The following is a 20,645-nucleotide window of genomic DNA, read 5'->3' on the forward strand; positions in this document are numbered from 1 at the left end:
TAAAGTGAGAATCACTGGTTTCAAATGAGTGCGTTACTTTTCAACGAAAATCATGTCGATTTTTTGTGTGCAGGGTTGTTTTGTCCTCTTGTTCAGTGTCACTGACAGTGACAAGACAACGGGAACCGGCGGCCATTTTTATGCCTGATGTCTCCGAAATTTTGTAAAGTTCAGTTAAATACTTGCAGAACCTCGTTCCTTAGTCGAACGAAGAGTTGGATTGCTAAAAAGTCAGTCTTTTAAGATGTGAAAATACGTCGAGAATTAATAGGGTTGAGATCCCAAGCGGATTGTTGTCCTTGAATTTAAAAACAATGCTAGATCTGTATCGATTAGGTTTATTTAGATTTTGTTGACCCGCAGTGGGGTTATTGAAATTAATATATCAAATATCATGCACATTGAATATTATGGCCCTAATTAAGCGAAAAATATATGTTCAATTTGCTCTTCTATTATACTTTTTTTTCCCTATGAAAACCAGTGAAACACCGCAATGAACGTTCGGCAAGTCAAGTTCGGCAATAAAAGCAAAACGCACTCCGCACCATTCGCCGAAAATGCACATTTAATATCTTTTAACCACTATATGCTATTTCAGTTTTTTTGAAGAAATCAATGTTTTGTGTAATGAAGGTTTTTTATTAATGTCTCTGTCATATTTACTATTCGGAATATAATACTTCAATTTTGATAAATACTAGATTAGCTAGATTCCAAGTTGTAACCTACCCATAGTCTCAATAAAATTACAGAAAATGAATGGTAAGTTTCATTGTGACAATTTTGTGCCTTTTTTAACACTAAATCCCACAACGTGGAGCTCAACTGCATCAAGTTGTCCAGTGATGCAGGGCAAAAAAACCCTCAGCGGTGGTTTTCAGCACACCTCGGGAAAATAAATGACTCGTTAATTAATATTGAGGCTTCTCTTTTGCACAATTAGACCTGACCATCGAAGAATTAGCATTCTATTTGCAAATAACCACTTCGTTTCGCTTCCGAGCATTTTTTAGTCTATTCTATGCGAATTTATTTAGAACTAATCCATTATCGGTTTCAAAGACATGCGTATTTGAAATGTACTGCTGCGTTCACGGGATAGATTTAATCCTGGCACACACAATTTGACAAGTTGAAGAACTACCCTTTAGACACAATAGCGTTTCAGGTCTATGTTAAGAATTTCAAAGGCAAGAGTCCTCGACTATAAAGATAAAGATAATTCAGCAAACCCATCACTAGTTCTGTAGTGATTTTCGGTAATATATGTTTCACGAATTTACACAAAAATGTGATGTTCCATGCTAATCGGCCCACTATTTGATTTCAATATATAAGCCGTTATATATTCTTATGTATTCATGAATACTGAAATATCTACAGGGTATGGGAAATTTTATCCGAACTGTCGAATTTGAACTTGAAAGCTTACGTTGAACTTGGCTTGTTGTCACAGACCGGAATTGCAGAACTTATTTCGGTAAATGCACTCCATTCGCCTGTAACTATTCCTTCTGTTTTAGGATGAATTCTTCCAGCTTTCTTATCCTCTGCCTTTCAATAAATAGCCGCCGCCTCAGATATGCTGGGCTCACAACATTTACCGCAGTCTCATGCTATAAGTATGCCCATTTGGCATACTTAGATAAACAGAGACGAGGCGACAGTCTAATTGCATCGTGTCTTTGGTAAATTAGAATATAGAAAGTCGCGATGCAATTGTCTCCCAGATGAACAATTCGGGACGCACACTCGTCTCGCATATGTCCATTAAACCTGCAGTACGGCAAAATGTATTAATCCTTTCACCAAGTGGAGTAAATAAAATCAAAGTGAAATGCTGAAAATACGTGAAGTGTCAACAACAGGACAGGCCCGCGACTGCGTGCGTTAAGGATGGAGCCAGCAATGTTATATCATGAAAGTTAAAATTAACGAATTTCAACTGCATTCATTCTGATGTGGATGATGCTTTGTTGATGAGTTGTGTAAATTAATTTGAATGACTGTAGTTCTGAATGCATTTTATTTTCTACCCCTAATTGCAGAACGTAATAAATGTTTGAAGCATAATGGGCAAAGTTCTAACCACTATATGCTATTTCAGTTTTTTGAAGAACACTTGCTCACAGAGCTGTGAACTCAGCGACCATTGGAACTTATATTTGATCTGTTTACACTCAGCTACCTGTCCCATTTGGAGAAGGGAAGTGAACATTTCACTGCTAATTCATGAACTATTTTAAAACAACGTACATTAGAATGAAGTATTTCCACTTTCCGAATTGAGATTCAAAAACATAACACTTCACATTAATAAATATGAGGACTAAGCTTCCAAGTTGAATACTAGGAGGAGCATTGCTATCTGTATTATATTTTGTCAAACATCAAAGAACACCACTACCCTACTAGACAGCTGATTTGCAAGACGATATATAAAAATGTATAATGTAAAAACATCCAATATTTCATAATCTTTACTGGAAATTAGATTTACTTTCAGAAACACTGTGCAAATATGTTTTAATAAATTATGTTTCCTTAGGTATCATACAAATTATTCAGGGCATGCATTTGGCGTTGGAATGAATAATAATGTAATTGAATATTAACTTACCATTATTGTTCAGCAAAGAAAATCTCGTACATTGAACAGTTAGGTTTAATTTCAAAGAAATTCTAAATTAGAATATAAAATACACTTTAAACATTGTGGCTGTGTGAATTTATATTGTTAATGCAATTACACTGATATAATTGAAGAAGGGTCTCGACCCGAAACGTTAATATTTCCTTCTCTCCAGAGACGCTGCCTGTCGCGCTGAGTTCAGCATTTTGTGTCTATCTTCCGTTTATATATATACTTTGTTTTAATTTAATATCGGACACTATTTCAGTGAAGTGAAATATGAACATGAAGTGAAATTATATTTTATATATAAATATTATATAATATATACAATATATTCCTCTGAATATCTCATAATATATAAGACGCATGTTATCTTAATCGGTCCAAATGTTATTTGGAAATTGTACAAAATTGCACCAGTTGGTTGTACAAGAACGAATACATTCTACACACGAAATGCCATTTGACCTTATTTACCAAACATAATAATGTAACCGTTATTAATTCAAATGCCGCAACTTTGTGAGTGCATATGATTAAACAAATATTTTATGTTAATCTATAAAATGTTTGTTTCCTTGTTGATATGTATCTATTACAATGCAGAGAGTAATTGTTTTAAATTATTATGCTGTGGTACCCCACAAACCGCAAACTCAAATGTCTGGGTATGTATGTGATATAATGTTCTGTCTTATGAAGATGTTTCGTTGTTTGCACCATACACTAGTTACGTAACTGACTTAACATTTGAATGCCATTACATATTATTTACAAAGAGTTCCATATTACGATCTATATTGTCAGCAATGTCAAACCAAATATATGTTATCTTTGTACTTATGCATAGTCCATTATAAATGCCTAACCTAGGCAGTCGCAGGCGTGCCCTGTTGTTGACATTCAACGTGATTTCAGCGTTTCAGTTTAGTTTTATTTATTCTAAAACAACGAACAATTTGCTTATGTGCATTGAAGTACCGTTGATCCAATTATAATATAAAACGACCACACAAATGCTTTATTTCATTGCCCATTTGAATAATACATTCAGTTTCGAATTGGAGTGGCGCAATAGTATTTAATAGTGTTTTTAAAGTTAATTCAACAATTTTGAAGACAATTTGGCGTGATTTGCAAAGAGCCACGTACGCAAGTTAGGTACAGCGTACATTTATTTAAAATCCAATTCAATTAATTCTGTTCATGTTTGAATTCGGTATGGATTTGACATTACACATTCGATTGGAGTAATTCTCAATAAATATTTAAAATATATTTGGGGGGTTATTATTGCGAAAAGTAATAGTTTTGTATACACATTAATTTCACGATGGCAAGTTATGCTTAACAGTGAGCGCAAAGAAAAACGGGCTTTGCACGATTCATACAAATGTACGCAAGTGTAGCTACTGCCTGCAGTGCATATTGTTTTCCCTTAGAATTTTTAATACGACTTCAAATCGATTGAAGAGAAGGAATAATTCAATCAAACAATTTTACCAAGACAAATGAGCATGCCGACTGCAGGCAGAACATACAAAATCGGTGATGTGAATGGATACATACTTCTAAAAAGTGGAAATCAGCGAAATAAATCCAAATCTCTGCCTTAATACGGCTTTGGTTTTTGGAAATGGCTTACAGATTTAATCGTGTAACGAGGGGCTCTGTTACAATTGTAGATTATGCCGCGTATAAATGTCTTTAAACATGATTCTTGGCGTTCAGCTTCGTGCATTAAATTATCATAATATATTTTTACTGACAGTCTGCAGTAACGCATGCGAAATTATCCCTAAGAACTAACCCAAGGTTGCTGGCGTTATTCCTTAAGGCAATTTTAGGGGGGGAATGCATTATCTTTTCCCAATAAATTATTTTATTCGCTCGGGGCTGCGCTGAATCCACTAGAAGTACATTAGGTTACGATAATTTACGCAAAATATGTGAGGTTCACGGCGAATCATATGCACCAACAGAAGAGCGGAAGAGCCGAAGCTAAATGAACATTATGGAAAGCCAATTCTATGTTGTAGCATTGTTTTATGTTTGGTTATGATGATGTTAACGTTGACTGTATGGCAAATTTTGCTTGACTATATATTGTGCTATAAATAACAAGAAATGGCGAGTCCCAAATCTGATAGTCTGACGAGATAAATCTGATTGTTTGAAGGGTACGAAGCACCATTGTTCTTGCATTTGAGATACTTAAGACTGAAGCAAAACGGATAATAAACCGAAGTAAAAATTTGCCCAGAATGTATATATTTGGAGAAACTGATAACTGTTGGTTATACCTGCTTTGTCTGCATCAATGATTACTGTTAGCTAATAACACAGTGTTTGGTTCTCATTTCCTCGTAAACGAAAAAAATCGCCTTTTTTTACACAAGATGCAGTAGAAAAGTATAATCTAATAATTAGACCAGCCTTGATCAGACACAATGTGGGTGGTTCTCCTCGAGTATTTCCCAACCAGCGCACGGATGAATGTTGCAATAGGATGTCGTGATTGGTTCGCTGCGTCATGTGATGAATGTAGTATTTTATAATCCCACGACATTTTGACAAATCAGCTTGCATGTTGCAAGCAGCAGCCCCCGAGTTGTTGATTCGTGTGCATTAGGAAAAAGGCACTAGAAAAATAAAGTATGGTTTAAGGTTCACTATTAGAAGTGCAACATTATTTAGATGTAAATGCAACAAAATAGATCGGAGACTTCAATAAATTTGCTTACCTCTCAAATAATAATTTCAAGGTAGACCACTTCCAAGAGACCACTCTCTGTAATATCCAAGATAAATCAGAGTACTCTGCATGACTGTGGAATTTATCTGTAATTCTATATTTTGAAATGAAAAAATGAGGAAATTAATATTTTTAGTGCAGATCAAGTTTTAGCTTTACACGTCCACAGCCCAGCGAAAGATGGATTATGCAATGCCACACACAATTTCCTGTGCTTCCTATTTATAACGTATGTAGACTATATGCTTTAAAATTCTAAAAAATGCAGCATAAAATTCCTTACTCAAATATTGTGTAGAACAGCTCGGTAATCATTTTAGTTTTGCAAGAATAGAGGCGAAATTTCGCAAATATATGACCAGATACAGTGTACCGAATATAAGTGAATAACCATTATATCCAGAGCAGTTACATACAGCTGTAGACAAAAGTGAAATGATGGTTACATCATAACAAACACATAAGAGATCGGCTGATCATAGATAACATAAAGTTGACTAAATGCCTTTTATACGGTTCATGAATGCTACAATCTTACAGCTTATTTGATCAGCCTATCTACTCTTTTTTTTTGGTTGCACAGGTTGAAATTTAGATGCAGCTAAAAGTTAATTTACAAAATTGTAGCCATATATCAATATTCATTTGCATTGTAAATTTAAGCTTTGGTGATGTTAGTAAATTACTAAAGCTTGGCTGAGCAATACTTAATTCATGATTAGTCATTGAAATTCAAACATTTAAAATAATTTAGCCGAACCTTTCCACAATTTCGACAATACATAATACTCGGTACAGTTACTGACCTATGTTTGGTAGTCCTTGTTCAACTTTACATGCTCATTATTGAAACACCCACGTTCGGTTGGTTGTGTGTTCAAAGCCCTTATAAATGATTCTCCGCAGATGTAACAGTAGATGGCGTACTTGTTCTACATATACACCTCATGACTATTCATGAGCTGTTAATCGTCAAGGTCAAAGACTATCTGTTTTCGTCAAGGTCAAGGTTTAAACCTCCCCACCCCCATCGCTCTGCAACCAGAGCCAAGTAATGGCAGAAAATGTATTTGTATTCTGAATATTTCAACGCGTTTAGTTTACTACACTAAAACATTCAGTATTTTAATACATGCTTAGATATAACCTAAAATATTTCCATCAACATCCCGAATCTTTATCTGGCGGTGATGTTTTCCTTGAAGAAAGGCAGCACATACTTGCTAAGACTTCTTATTTTTTTTGTAAGTTCCTTGGTTGTTTCTTAGAATGAAAGCTCTGTTTTCACACATCTTGAATAACTTGCCACACAACAGGAAGAAATCTAATTAGCCCATTTAAAAAAAACTTTTTTTTTGTTTTGAAGTTCTTAGCCGGTCTCATGTTTCTTCATAAAAAATATGCGACGCTGTAGTTTATGAAGACTTTTATTCGTGAAATAATTTGTTTTAATGCAAATAATTCAGAAGATGATTAAAAAAAAGACAATAGGCTATACAGATTAAAAGCTGCATAATAGCAATGCAAGACATTTCTTAAATCTTTGATTATCATTCTTGATTTAACCTTGCAACTATAATTGGTTATATATACCAAGCAAGAGGGGGGCATGCAGGTATAACAATGCGGTATTTTAAAAAAATACAATTGCACGCAAATGCTGTCATCTTTAGGAAGGAGGCTGTATGTCTTAAGACTGCATGGAGATTAATGTAATGTGTGATGTGTAATATAAGTAGCAAGCAAAAAAAAAGGCTTCATATTGAGTTCATTTTCACGGAATTGGGTCTTCCACGTTTGCAATTAGATATTTTTTCCACTCTGTAGAAACTGCATTTTAATTACGAAAGGCAAGGATGCTCCTAGGTATGTACATAAGACGAACGTAGTGCTGAAATTGTACGCATTCACGTTCCCATTTACACTGCTATTTAGAATATATTCTCCCTTCTACCTGTACATTAATATCTTTAGAGATAGCGTATCCCTTCCAAAGAAACCTTAGTGCGTAAACATTCTTATTATACATTTCACGATATATCCCATAGCTTACCTGAGGAAACAAAAATAGCATGCACTCTAGTAGCGTTTTTATTAACTAAACCCCTTTCAGCAAGTTTTCTTTAGGTGCTTTGATAGCATTCATGCGAAGGAACAGTATGAATCAAAGTTTTATGATTATTCTTTTTGAGTGTTTCTGTCTATATGCACTCGACAATGTTTTTGCCTCGAAAATAGCAACCCTCTAGATTTTTCAATAATGGGGTTGATTTATTTCTGGCGAATCTTAAACGATTAAACGACTTAAACAAGTCAGTTGCACCATATCTCTCTTGAAATATTATTTGTGAGTTGTTTGGGATTGTTTTAAAAAAAAAATAACGTGCAGGCAGAAATGTAAAAAAATCTAGCATCAAAAGAATGAGCTGAGATGGATTATTTTTTCTCCAGGCTGAGATTAAATATGTTCTAAACATTTGCAAAGTAAGTCCGAGTGTTCTGGAATTGTCGCACTAGCTGTTACTTTTCAGTTTGGTGAGGACTTTCTTTTCTTTGACTCGTCTGTTTTGAAACCAAATAGTGACTTGTCTTTCTGAGAGATTTGTTGATGCCGATATCCTCCTTCGCTTGTCCTTGGTGATGAATTTATTGGTAGCATATTCCCGTTCAAGTTCTTTTAACTGCACCTTGGTATAAGGCACCCTTTTCTTTCTTCCACGCCGAAAAGAGCTCGCATCCGAAGGATGAGAAACGACGTCTATAAAGAAAATGAAACACACCTTTACTATCCCATGCCCGTCGACAGAAAAAAACACAGAGAATGTGGCTGGTGTCAAGTTCAACATCAGTGCGTGGAGAAACTACTGGGATTTATTTACTGAACTAAATGACATAACAGCAAATGTAATTTTAATGCGTAATAAGTTGAATGAATGATATTTTAAAATATATATATGTTTAGGCAGTACATTAAAACGTGAAAGGCATATTTATGTTGGGCACATCCGGAATATTATTTTTTAACTGTGGTTTAATGTATATATCTTTCAGTTACCCGTACGAATTTGCAAGTCAGACAGAATGCTTTCCCCCTTCATTGGACGGATTTCGGTTATGGGGACTACGTTACGTTTTATCAATATTTACCTGGCAGACTCGACTTCCAGAGGTGGGTGGGTTGAGGTTGCTCTTTTGAACAGCAGACTTGACCGTTCCACCCGTTGGTAATAGCCCAGGGCTGGTAGCTCTCCATGGGTAATAATGTTTCGTGTCTCGGTTCTCCCGGGGCGCTGATCGTGGGGACAACAGGTACATCCAAATAGCTGGGCATGGGTTGGTATGGCCCCGCGTAGCCTTGATAGAAAGCAAACTCCTTAGCTCGGGTGGTGAATTCCTCGCCGGCGGACGTGTCCATATACTTGTCGGCAGGATAGCCAGACAAGGTGGAGGGCTGCGCACAGGACTTAATGCTGCTATGGTGGCTCATTCGGCATGGATAGTAACTGCTCCCAAAGTATCCATAAGGAAGAGAAGCACTGGAGGAAGTTTGAGCAGCTGGACAAGGACTACATTGTTTGACAGGTTCGACAATGCCAGAGGCTGGTAGTTCACTCGACGAGTAGGCAGAACTGGGGGCTAAGGATGCTGGATGGGCCATCAAATTCCTGCATTGGTTTGCGGTGAAGTTCCCTCCTGAAAATCCATCCATGCTTTTATTAATTTCATCCAAATTATTGTCGTAGACGAACATCACCGTGTCGATCCAGCGGGGATGAAGTATCACTGACGCTGTCATATCACGTCCAACATTGAGACTAGTGGCCGTTTTAAAAGCCCCCAAGACTGAAAAGAGATACTGAATCTCTCAGACTTACCAGCATTGACGCGCCAGTGTCGCTGAAAACCGCCCCCTCATTGGCTGCCACTTTCCCACGTGATATGCAAAGTAGATGATAAACATCTGAAGAATTAAAAAGGTAGATGCTACACTCGTCTAATATAGTAACGTTGGGGCATTTAGGTGAAACACTAATTGGAATTAAATACGTATCTCAAAATATTGAAATACCATCGGTGCACAAAATATACCAGATTATGGGATTGATAGAGGTGGGTTTACATGAAAATGCCTAACCATGCTGGAAAAAGCAACATTTTGCACACACACACAGATGCTCGATGTTAAATATGTTGTTGCTGCGTTTAGCAAAATAAACTAATCATATTTATTGGCTTTACGCCGTAAAATGTTTAAAATATCGGTTTTCTGTGTTGGCGCCCGATTATCAGGCGAAGTTTAGTTTCTCTTTGGTTAGATGATTTTACGGTTCATCCTTGTTATCAAACGTATCTCATATCGATTAAATTCGGCCTTCTTTTTCAAACAGGCTCTCAGTTAACCAAAGCGGGGCGTTAGGATGGGTTAGCGCCACACCTTATAGTGTATAAATAACATTACGAAGTGTTTTTAACTAATAGGAAAATAACGTTTGGAGAAATAGGTAGCTGCAGCAATTTTATAGTGAAAAGGAAACATCTGTATGACCTTTATATTGCTTCATGACATAACTCGTTAAACCAAATAGTAATAATGCCCAAGCAAAGTCCAAAATTATACTGGTGGATGTTTGCTAAAAAGTGATAATCATTTGAAAAAAAATCCATCTGATCACTCTCGCTATAATATTTGTGAATAAAATAAACACCGGAGCAGTGTATGTTGAAATCAATCATTTTCAATGTTTTAAATATTGCAGAATAAGTCACTTTGTATTTCCATTCGCCCGAACAATTGAGATATTTACCCGGAGCAGTAATGGTGACATTTCTAACTAGCTTAAAAATACACTTAATATCAAAGGACATTTATAACACAGATAGGAATATTGACGAAATATTTTCTTGCCATTTTAATATCTGAATTCTTTCTTCCCCCGCTATTGCAATCTGTTTGTGATAGCTTGCTTGCTACAAAATGTATATTCTCTGAACATTCTGATCAACAGCATTCGCATAATTGGATTTCACATTAAAAATATCAATGAATGTATTTTACGAGTAACTGGCACATTCAAGTACACGGTGAAGCGATAGAATTGCGAATTGTTTAATATCTGCCACATCTGTGAATTTACTAAAACTATAAATATTATTTATTTTATAACATCTATCGCGTTATTAAAAGCATTATTTGATAAATATACGCCTAAATAGGCGATGCATTTAGAATTAACGGTGAAATTTGGCGGAAAGCATGGCCATAATCCGCCCTACTAAACGCAGATATCACATGATGAAGAAGAGCGGCTGGTAAAATGGAAACAACGGTAACCAATACTAGTCGACTGTAATAGGTCGTCGTAAAGAGCGATTTTAAATTCAATTTTAGCCATTTAATGGGACCTTACGGTAAATGGAATCAAACCCATATCGTGATGAGCGACCTCATCAACCCTGTTTCAGAGTCGTTGGTCTTAGGCTCTGGCTGAAGACCCAGTTCCTTAAGTGATGCAGCTGTCTCGAGCAATCTTTTTACTATTGAAATGCTTTTTATTCTTTATATTCACTACCTTACCCTCCCCCGCGGTCACTATCTCTCTATCGTTCTCTTTCCTGCTTTACTTGCTTTTCTCTTTATTTTCTCGCTCTGTCTTTTTTATCGTACTCTTCATATACAGGGGCCAGGCAATCGCCAAAGGAGTAGTTAATGGCGTTCATTTAATCCTATTTTAGAAAGTGGAAGTAATGCGAAGCCTAAGTATTTGGGGACGTTTTCAGTTACAGACGATCGTTATTCGGCAGAGAGGCTGATATTCCAATTATAGGCAGTAAATACTCTCCGTCGGTTCCCGTTGTATCAAATCACGTAATTAAAACATAGTCTTTCAACCGTCCAGGGGTATTATGAATTAGCTTTCTTTTCAGTATCCAAAGTGTTCAACAGTTTTCCAGTTTATAATTGCCGAAAATGGATTGAAATTAATTCAAAAGATACAGTGCTGCAGACAAGTTAAATTAGGACTTTCTCACAAGATCTTGGGCGATTATTCTTTCACATCCTTGACCAGAGTACTCGGTGGGGGATCGTTTAATTTATACCCCAGTGATTATTATGTGATAAGGCGATTGGTACTCGTGTGTATCTGTCATTGACTGACAAAGATTCGCTTCCTTCCATAATTATTACTCGATCGATCTCTTCAGTATCAGTATTGATTACATTTCCCCATACATTGTAAACAAAGGTTATTTTTAAACTTTGTTCTAATTTTGCAATATTTTAAAAAACATTGATTCCACGTTAATTCTTAATAACGCCGTATCTGTTCAGCTAATCTGATCGTTTATACCGAAGGTGGATTACATTTAATTATGTAGTATTTGTTCCACTGTAATATCCATTTATCAGATAAATAGGCAAGTTTGTGAAAGACTGGATTGTTTTCGAATATGTTTCAAACTGAATTAATTAAAAAAAAAGTTTTATACGGCGACAATTTTTCATTGAGCATTAATTAATCGTGTTGACTGCTACCCCCCCCCCCCCCCCCCCCCCCCCCCCCCCCCCCCTCCAAATGCACTTTTAATGCAACCAAATTCTGCGCTTTTCGGTGTATGTTTTACCTTCGGTGTCTTCCGCTTTCAAAGAGTAGTATTTTAAGGAAAGGGTGCGATATAAATACATTCTGCACTATATACAAACTGGCACATTGCAGATTATGCTACAAAATGGCAGCAATCAAATAGGCAGCTCTTTTACATACGGGTTAGACACGGCTAAAGGCCAAGGTCAAGTTGAAAGTTGCAGTCTAGCCAAAGTGAGTGCTGTCATTCACGCGTTGACGACCATGTCTGAATTCTTATAAAGGCACGCCGTGAGAATTGACTTCTTCATTACCGTTTTGTTTGTTTTCTTTTGTTTTCACTCACAACCCTCTAAATGAAAAAAAGTCCACTGACCATACCGTCATCATTTCCAGGCTGTTTCTGCATGGTTGGTAAAGGATGTGAAATGGATGCAGTCGCTTTGAGATACATTGCAAATTATACAACATTACATCCGGTTTAAATGCACTGTTTACGAAAGCTCTTGTTTTGAACTGAGTGCACCATAGGCACGTCTATGTTACTTGGAAAGGTAGGGGCAATCGGAACACGCTTAACTATACTGATGAACACTGCGCCAAATATTGAGGGCCATGCTGCGGTGCCAGGAGTCATCTCCAGGCACGGTTTCAAGCTATTATTGGATCCGTACATCAGCAATGAAAAGCTTACATTCTGACAAGGTGCAATATCGACATGTCTAAAAGGTAACCGTGTCTAAGAGATAACTCTTAAGAAGTAAATGCTTACGTCTCGTAAGAAAGGTATCTTTAGAACCATGCAAAATATCAATTTAGTCTTATAATCGTTGTCTACCGTTTTGCTTTCAAGTGTTTTATAGTATTTCACGCGTAAGCACACGACCTCGATATTTGCAATGTGTTATCAACCTTTTTTTTTTGGTTTGGCTTTTCGGAACGATGTTGTGAATAATATCGCTTAATTGCTCAGAATGTGTGTCTGCAACCCAAACTATCGCAGAAGCAAAACTTGAAGTAACCAAGTTGTGAGAATGTAATACTAATTAACGGGTTAATAAATCGCTACCGCTAAAATACGTCAACAACTGTTTTCCAATAAGAATATTAGTTTGAAGTCTCAATTCATAGCATTAACGTCGGTTTCATTTCCAACATTTTTTGGGGGTGGTTGGGTTCATTGGTAAATTGATTTCCCATTTTCGAATAATAAAAATGTTTACGTGATCAGGAATTATTAAATCTCCAAATTGCATTGGTCAAATATCTCTGGGCACCTATCTGTCATAGTTCTTTGAATCAATACTACGTGGCTGTTAGAACTTAGTTTTCCAACATTATAAACCATCTATCCAAAGTCTGCAGAGTTAAAACTATTTGCAGCATGCCATAAAAATATGCTTAGACCACGCGTTCTCAAAATTACTGCTTTGTTCTTTAGGAAAATCTGTCTGGTTTCTGCCTATCAAGGGGAAATATCACCCACTTCTTCTCGGGACTGAGTCTAAAGGGATAATCAACATGCATGGTTTTTTTTTCTCCCACCATTATTGTTAATTAATGCTACAAATTACATATGACAATCTAATGGTTGTTTGATAAATAATTTACTGGGCAACAATTTGATATCAGATTTTATGTCACTAAGGTCATATGGTAAGTCATTCCATTTATAAAATACAATCATAATGTATTCACTGCTCCTAGAAATATCTCATATCGTTTTATACTCCTGTTTATAAAGGTAAGGCGATGTGTTAACTCCACCAAAAAATACGTTGTGCTGCTCAATTATGCATGTACTACATTTAATAAAGTCATTTCTCCATTTTGGCCGCATTCATTGCAGTAACATATATGATGGTATTTCCTAAATCAATTAACTTGCAATACTTTTATATGTCTGTGTGTGCATCTTACGAGTCATATTTGGGATATTTATACGACTGTTTATTCAGCACTGCACATTGATAACTCAAAAGACCCTGCACATGATTCCTTTCTGAAATATTTTGAAATATCCTGGAGCCTAAGTGAGATCAAAGAAAATGATTAATTTGTTTTGCTGCCCATGAACACATTTTGCAAAATTGTAACATTTGTATCAATAATTGTAGGTGCAACACAGATTGAACATGGTTCCTCTTTCATCGCTTAATACTTATAGATATAAGAAACATGCATTCATCGTTATATTGAAACATGTCGTCAAGATAGACTTTATAGATATATTGATATCACTGGAGAATCACGGTCACTTGTGAGACTCAGATTTGGCAGGGAATACGTATATGCCATAAATGTTTGCATTACTGCAATTGTCAATCTTATTGTACAGCAATACACAAATATTTTGCTTGGGAATTTGTATCGTATTGGTCACTGTGAAGCATTGACAAGTTTGAAACTAACAATTCCCATTTAATCCACATTTATTAATGTCAGTCCAGTATTCAACACAACATGTCATTCACCTACATTGGCAAATAAACCTTAAGGATATAATTTATTGAATTAGAACGAATGTGATAATTACATTCGTATATGTACTTTACTTGGTTTTTCGCGCAGGTATGTGCGTGAGGAGGGGGCTGTTTACACATGGTATTACCTTATTTATGCATATTGTATGCAAATGTATTGTCAATGTTGCCATCTGAAATGGGTGAACATTTAGAAAAAAAGATAGTTGTTGCACACTGACAACTGCTTCATAACAACCATTACCCATTGCTATACGGTTATCATTGATATTATTACATGTAAATTAGCCCTTTAATTAAACAACTCAATTTGCAAAGAAAACACACCGGCTTTTCTGCAAATGTATTCTCACGAAGTACAACTGGAATCTTATTTATCAAACAACTTGCTATGCGTAATAAGAAACCCAATTGTGCACATGTTTTGTTTTATTCGAAATTTGCCGCTAATTTAAATTTTAGCCATCTGTTCATACCTTTCCAGGGGTGGGGGGCGGGGGCTGCACCTTTTATACTTTAAACCTAACGACAATGTCATTTTTTTCGTCTCTTCGTAAACATTCGTCAAAGGTACATAAAAGGACATTTTCTGCGTAACAATAGACACAAAAAGCTGGACTAACTCAGCAGGACAGGCAGCATCTCTGGAGAGGAGGAATAGGTGACCCTTCTTCAGATTTTGTTTTGGAACTGCAGTTCATAACTGCATTATTAGTTATAGTTAGTTGGAAGCTAACGAGCCTTTTCTTCTCTCGCGCACATCTTCCCGAAATCAGAGGTACACAGAAATGCCGGAGAAAATCAGCGGGTGCAGCAGCATCTATGGAGCGAATGAAATAGGCGAAAGAAGGGTTTCGGCCCGAAACGTTGCCTATTTCCTGCGCTCCATAGATGCTGCTGCACCCGCTGAGTTTCTCCAGCATTTTTGTGTACCTTCGATTTTCCAGCATCTGCAGTTCCTTCTTAAACATCCCGAAATCGGAATTCGGTCTGCCATTACAAATTGTTACTCCCATTTAAAAAAAGATTGGACCCCTTTAAGACATATTTTCGCTTTTGCTTCTTATTCTAATACCAACCCTCCCTGGTTTGTTCGTCTGCTATCCTGCTCAAACGTCACCATTACCACACCCTCGCCCATACCCCAGCAAACAGAGACAAATTCACCATAATCGCTACTAATTTTGCATGTTCGTTTTGTCGTTGTACTTCAGGGGTCAGAAAGCAGGTTTCCTCGACAGAACTGTTGGGCTTTGCCATCTGGAAATTGATATTATGGATTCCCTACTTTTAACTGAGTTCTTGGGTGGCCAGGCCAGGCCAGGGAGAATCATTGCTTCGAGCTGCGAATGAATAAGACTTAATTATTTGATTTAATTGGTCTACTGTCTTATAGACTTTTACTTAGCATGATTGTGTCTAATGTATAATAGGATCGTCACTGAATTGAATGGAAAAATGCATTTCACTGTACTTAGGTGTACATGACAATAAAGTACAATTAAACCATTGTCATATTCACTATGACGTTTATAATTCCTACCTAAAAATTCATAACCAGCGATTACATGGTAGTGTTTAATGCATTATTTTGCGTCAATGGGCCAAAATGTACAATATGTGCACTTTTGATAAACAAAGAAGGTTTATCAGAGTTGTAACTATCAGCTTTGAGGTACCGAATCTCAATTTTCTATAAACATATAAACTAATTGCTAAAACTCCTTAGGTAGTTTTACATACATATATGTGGAGTTCTGTCTTCCTGTCTACACTCATAATAAACTCAAGGGAAACGATTCAAATATTATGGAAATTTAAAAAAATCATCCATAGGTTAAGACCCATATTTTATAAATATGGAACATCAATAAATTTAAGTATATACGAATTACGATTAAAAAAGAAAAAAATGTTTTTTGTGATGTTGTGCAACTGGAATTCACACTATATTAAATCAACATTTTATGCATTGTATACATGTATTAAGTGCGAAGCTAGACTAAACGCCAAAGGTGCTTTGGTATAATTCATTGCAAATGTCTTGGACGATATTAGGACACGTCATTCATTTGGTACTGTTGCATTAGCATTGATTTTAGTACACAATGTACATTAATTGCAAATATTTAATATATTGATAACTATGTTTCTTAACTTTAGTTGCTGTCGCTTTTTTCCTATACACTATATTGGTAAGCTAGATATATGAACTAGTTTTGGACATTAATATATCTTGAAAATGTCATATCTAATATTTAACTCCCGGTTATTGGAACGCATATGTGTGACTGCAAAATCCAGAATGGACACCTGCGATATATATATATATATAGATATATACATTTTCCAGAGATGCTGTCTGTCCAGCCTTTTGTGTCTATCTTCGGTTCAGAGCAGTTCCTTCTTATCTATCTGTGTGTGTGTGTGTGTGTGTGTGTGTGTGTGTGTGTGTGTGTGTGTGTGTGTGTGTGTGTGTGTGTGTGTGTGTGTGTGTGTGTGTGTGTGTGTGTGTGTGTGTGTGTGTGTGTGTGTGTGTGTGTGTGTGTGTGTTTTGATTCTTTTTTTTTTGTTTTTTTCCGTGCTAATAAGTCATTAATTCTTGGAGAATTGTCGCATTGTATACTATCCAGCAATTATTTACGATGCACCTCCATTAGGTAATAGCTAAATACGAATACTTATTCAAAACCAGTTCATCGTTGCTCCTGTAATTTGTATTATGACATAGAAACATAGAAAATATGTGCAGGAGTAGGCCATTCGGCCCTTCGAGCCTGCACCGCCATTCAATATGATCATGGCTGATCATCCAACTCAGTATCCTGTACCTGCCTTCTGTCCATACCACCTGATCCCTTTGGCTACAAGGGCCACATCTAACTCCCTCTTAAATATAGCCAATGAACTGGCCTCAACTACCTTCTGTGGCAGAGAGTTCCAGAGACTCGCCACTCTCTGTGTGAAAAATGTTTTTCTCATCTCGGTCCTAAAGGATTTCCCCTTTATCCTTAAACTGTGACCCCTTGTCCTGGACTTCCCCAACACCGGGAACAATCTTCCTGCAATCTTCCTATGACAAGACATAGTTACACACATTATCTTCTCGGCGACGGGCTTGGTCTTTGAATTTATGTGGAAACATTTCGAAACAAACATCTGCACATCCTCGTTTACAGTTGCCTCCGATAAAGGTTGCACAAAAGGATGGTCCGATTATTTCCTCTTTCTCCAACAAAGATGTTTCCTGGGTAGTAAAGCTGTACCTAGTCAGCTTACCTACAGGCTGTTGAAAAACTGTCATAACATAATGATAGCATGTTACTATTACATTGTACGGTCGCTTTTAGACCCAATCCCTTCTTTATGTCAGCTTATGTACCCCAAATGTAAAACACGATCGACTTGGTACTAAACTCGGTCCTATAGTCGTAGATTGGCGCTCTTTCTGCTGCATGGAGGCAGCGTGAAAATACAATAATCAGAAGATCTAATTGAAGTCTTCCATGTCGAAAATTAATTGAGTATTTGCGCGAGGTACCTAGTATCAGGCAGTGTGATACAGGTAGTCCAATAGCATGTGAGGTCTTCTATTTCATAATATTTCAAGGAAAGATGAGACTGCTATGATTCGCAAATGTATTGCACATTTTCCGACTATTTAATAGATGGTAAATTATTTTAATTAACACAAAATACTGCATTTATTGATACAAACCGCAACACAGATGATTTTATTTGGCTTTTGTTTTTGGTTGATCGACAATTTACTGAATCTTTCTAAATTAATTTATCCTGAAAATGTTTGATTGAAAATGTTTTAAATCGATCGTAAACTGTCTCCAGTGACTAACTCGTTCACTGTGCATCCCCACCATACCGACAGAAGGCAGGTTATGAATTATTTCCCGTTGGATTAAAGAATCAGTGATGCCACCAGGATATCGTCAGTCTCTTCATCGGGATATATCTTAATCTGACGAGTCAGATAAGAAAACCGAGGAGTCTATATCTCCACAGAAACCCTGTCTGACCCTTGCATGTTCAGCCAAGTTCCAGGCCAGTCAAGGAGCTCTCGTGAATGACTGCATCTCAACTATTCTGATACACAAGAGCAGGGTCTATACAAACTCTTGACTCGAAAATTCGATCACAACCGTAGGGAGTCACATCAAATCTTTGAGATGCCGGAGAGGGGATCAATAAAAATAGTCACTGTCACTTTGGGAAGAAGTAAAAGCTAGATACGTACAACTCGTAGTTCTGAGCCAAATTATCCCTGTAACTGCATTGTAGCGACACAACTTTGCCGCTAGATGTCTTCAAAGTTAAATGGGAGACTTTCAAGAATGCCGTTCTTTCCCGAATTAGGAGTATCGCCCACAAGTATCGTTGCTGTTAGCTGATTGTTGGTTTTGTGTTTACCTGGACCTAGTTGAACAGCACGTATGAATGCAGAATTCAATCTTTTTAACGCGCTGCACAAAGTTGTCAATGATGAAACAGGGCGCATCATTCGCTTATACAATTGCATCATTATGTTACACTAACTGGTGAAATAGAAAGGTAAAGCTGCAAACAGGCCTCCAGTATTCGAGGCAAGAACAGCGAGGTAGTCACCAGATTTACATTGCCAGATGCAGAATATGGGCCAACGTCAGAAATGTTATTTCCATCGAACTCAAGATTTACATTTACTTTGCAGTAGATTTGCGCAGTTTACCTGCAGAGGGACATCTGTGCTGAAACGGAATATATGAAATATAGTTGGGCAAATGGCCCTGCTCCAGCTAATTTAGCAAAAGGACACGGGAATTTTGAGATTTATTGATCATTAATTACATCTGGCAGAGCACCTAGGCTTTCATCAAAGGCACCTAAATTACTTTTAAACAAATATTCAGACCCTAAGCAATAAAATGCTTAGTGCCGAACAAAAGGAGTGTCCTTGGTGTCCTGAGCTAGTTAAAACTATCCAAAGTAGTCATCCGTTCTCGTACTTTTTAGTTGGCATTGCCGATTTTTTTGCACGACGTTCTTTCACCAAAATCCCCACCCCAAATATCTCTAATAAAACAGAGCGAGCATTTCCTTCTACCGAAACTATATTTTGCCTTTCAATTTTACATCGTTTTCATCTGTCGACTGAAACAGTGCTCTTCGCTCTATAAATATTACTGCATCATTACTTAAATTAAGCTTTGGTGTTCGATTTCATTGATCACAGTGAAATAAATCATTCCAAATGTTCGAAGAGAATAGGAATGTGAAACGAATCCAGAAATTGCTGAACGTGTAATTCACCTTAAATACGTTCTTTAAACAATAATTTATTTTTCCTAGGACTACGTTTCAAGTTTATGATATCCTGAAACAAATTAAAAACACCCGCATTGAAACGAATTTAATGCCTCATAGCTGGATCTCTGAATTATTTAAGATCATATCGTTTTCAACGAATCATTGTCGGAAACAGGAACGAGCTAAGCGGGTGTGGTCTCTCAACATATAATCGCTCGGGATGAGGGTCGAGATGGTGATAGGGGGGAGAGAGATATCTGAGAACAAAGATCAGCTCATTGGTAAAATAAACCAAGCCTCAACTTGGTTTCGTCGGCTGGGGCAATGTATTATTTTTTTTTCTGAGCGCATCTGATCATTGTATGCATAAACTCCTGTTCCCGTTGATTTCGTTAGATCCAAAGAATGGATTGCTTGAAATAAACCCGAAAACATCGATCGAAATATGGGTGCTGGCAAGTCAACTAGCAGCTGATTGGTTTAAACGCATTCGACCACTTCCCGAAGGTGTTTTATTGCTTCAGTGTGTTGTGGGCAGATTGGAGTAAAGGGCACAGTGTAAAGCATATTGCTCCTTTCATTCTCTCCAATGCTTCTTATCAGCTGCACTCCAACCTCTCAAAACCTAATAATGTTTGACTGGTCTCGTGTCACAAAACTAATAAGCTTATGCCCATTAATTGAAATATTTCAGTGCGCAATTATTATTGCCGAACACGTGTTTTAGTTGGCTCTACCTTGCCTTCGCTTTTCGAGAATTTGTTAATTATACCATTTCAGATAATGCAGGTAAATTCTTTGAACAAATAGTATTTGTAGTTCAAAGGCACGGTCACAGTCACACTGCTTTCCATTCCAGGAAGTCAAAAATATCCCCCCAGTGA

The 20,645-nt window shown here is 36.9% G+C and overlaps 1 protein-coding gene across 1 annotated transcript; it reads right to left on the reverse strand.

The window, feature by feature from the left end:
* Window positions 1-4,305: 4,305 nt before the first annotated feature.
* Window positions 4,306-9,254, reverse strand: hoxa13b (homeobox A13b). Its single transcript, XM_055659878.1, has 2 exons — window positions 8,541-9,254; window positions 4,306-8,151 (listed from the first exon to the last, which is right to left on the reverse strand). The coding sequence occupies exons 1-2, from the start codon at window positions 9,187-9,189 to the stop codon at window positions 7,907-7,909; spliced, it is 894 nt and encodes a 297-aa protein (XP_055515853.1). The 5' UTR covers window positions 9,190-9,254; the 3' UTR covers window positions 4,306-7,906.
* Between the last annotated feature and the right edge of the window lie 11,391 nt (window positions 9,255-20,645).

This window comes from Leucoraja erinacea, chromosome 2 (assembly GCF_028641065.1).
Source record: "Leucoraja erinacea ecotype New England chromosome 2, Leri_hhj_1, whole genome shotgun sequence".
Classification (NCBI taxonomy): domain Eukaryota; kingdom Metazoa; phylum Chordata; class Chondrichthyes; order Rajiformes; family Rajidae; genus Leucoraja; species Leucoraja erinaceus.

Excerpts from the sequence above, each read along its gene's own strand:
- hoxa13b (XM_055659878.1), bottom strand. The coding sequence starts at position 9,189 with ATGACAGCGTCAGTGATACTTCATCCCCGCTGGATCGACACGGTGATG. Across the intron at positions 8,152-8,540 it reads CTGGAAGTCGAGTCTGCCAG|ACGTCGTTTCTCATCCTTCG; the intron begins GTAAATATTGAT and ends TTTTCTTTATAG.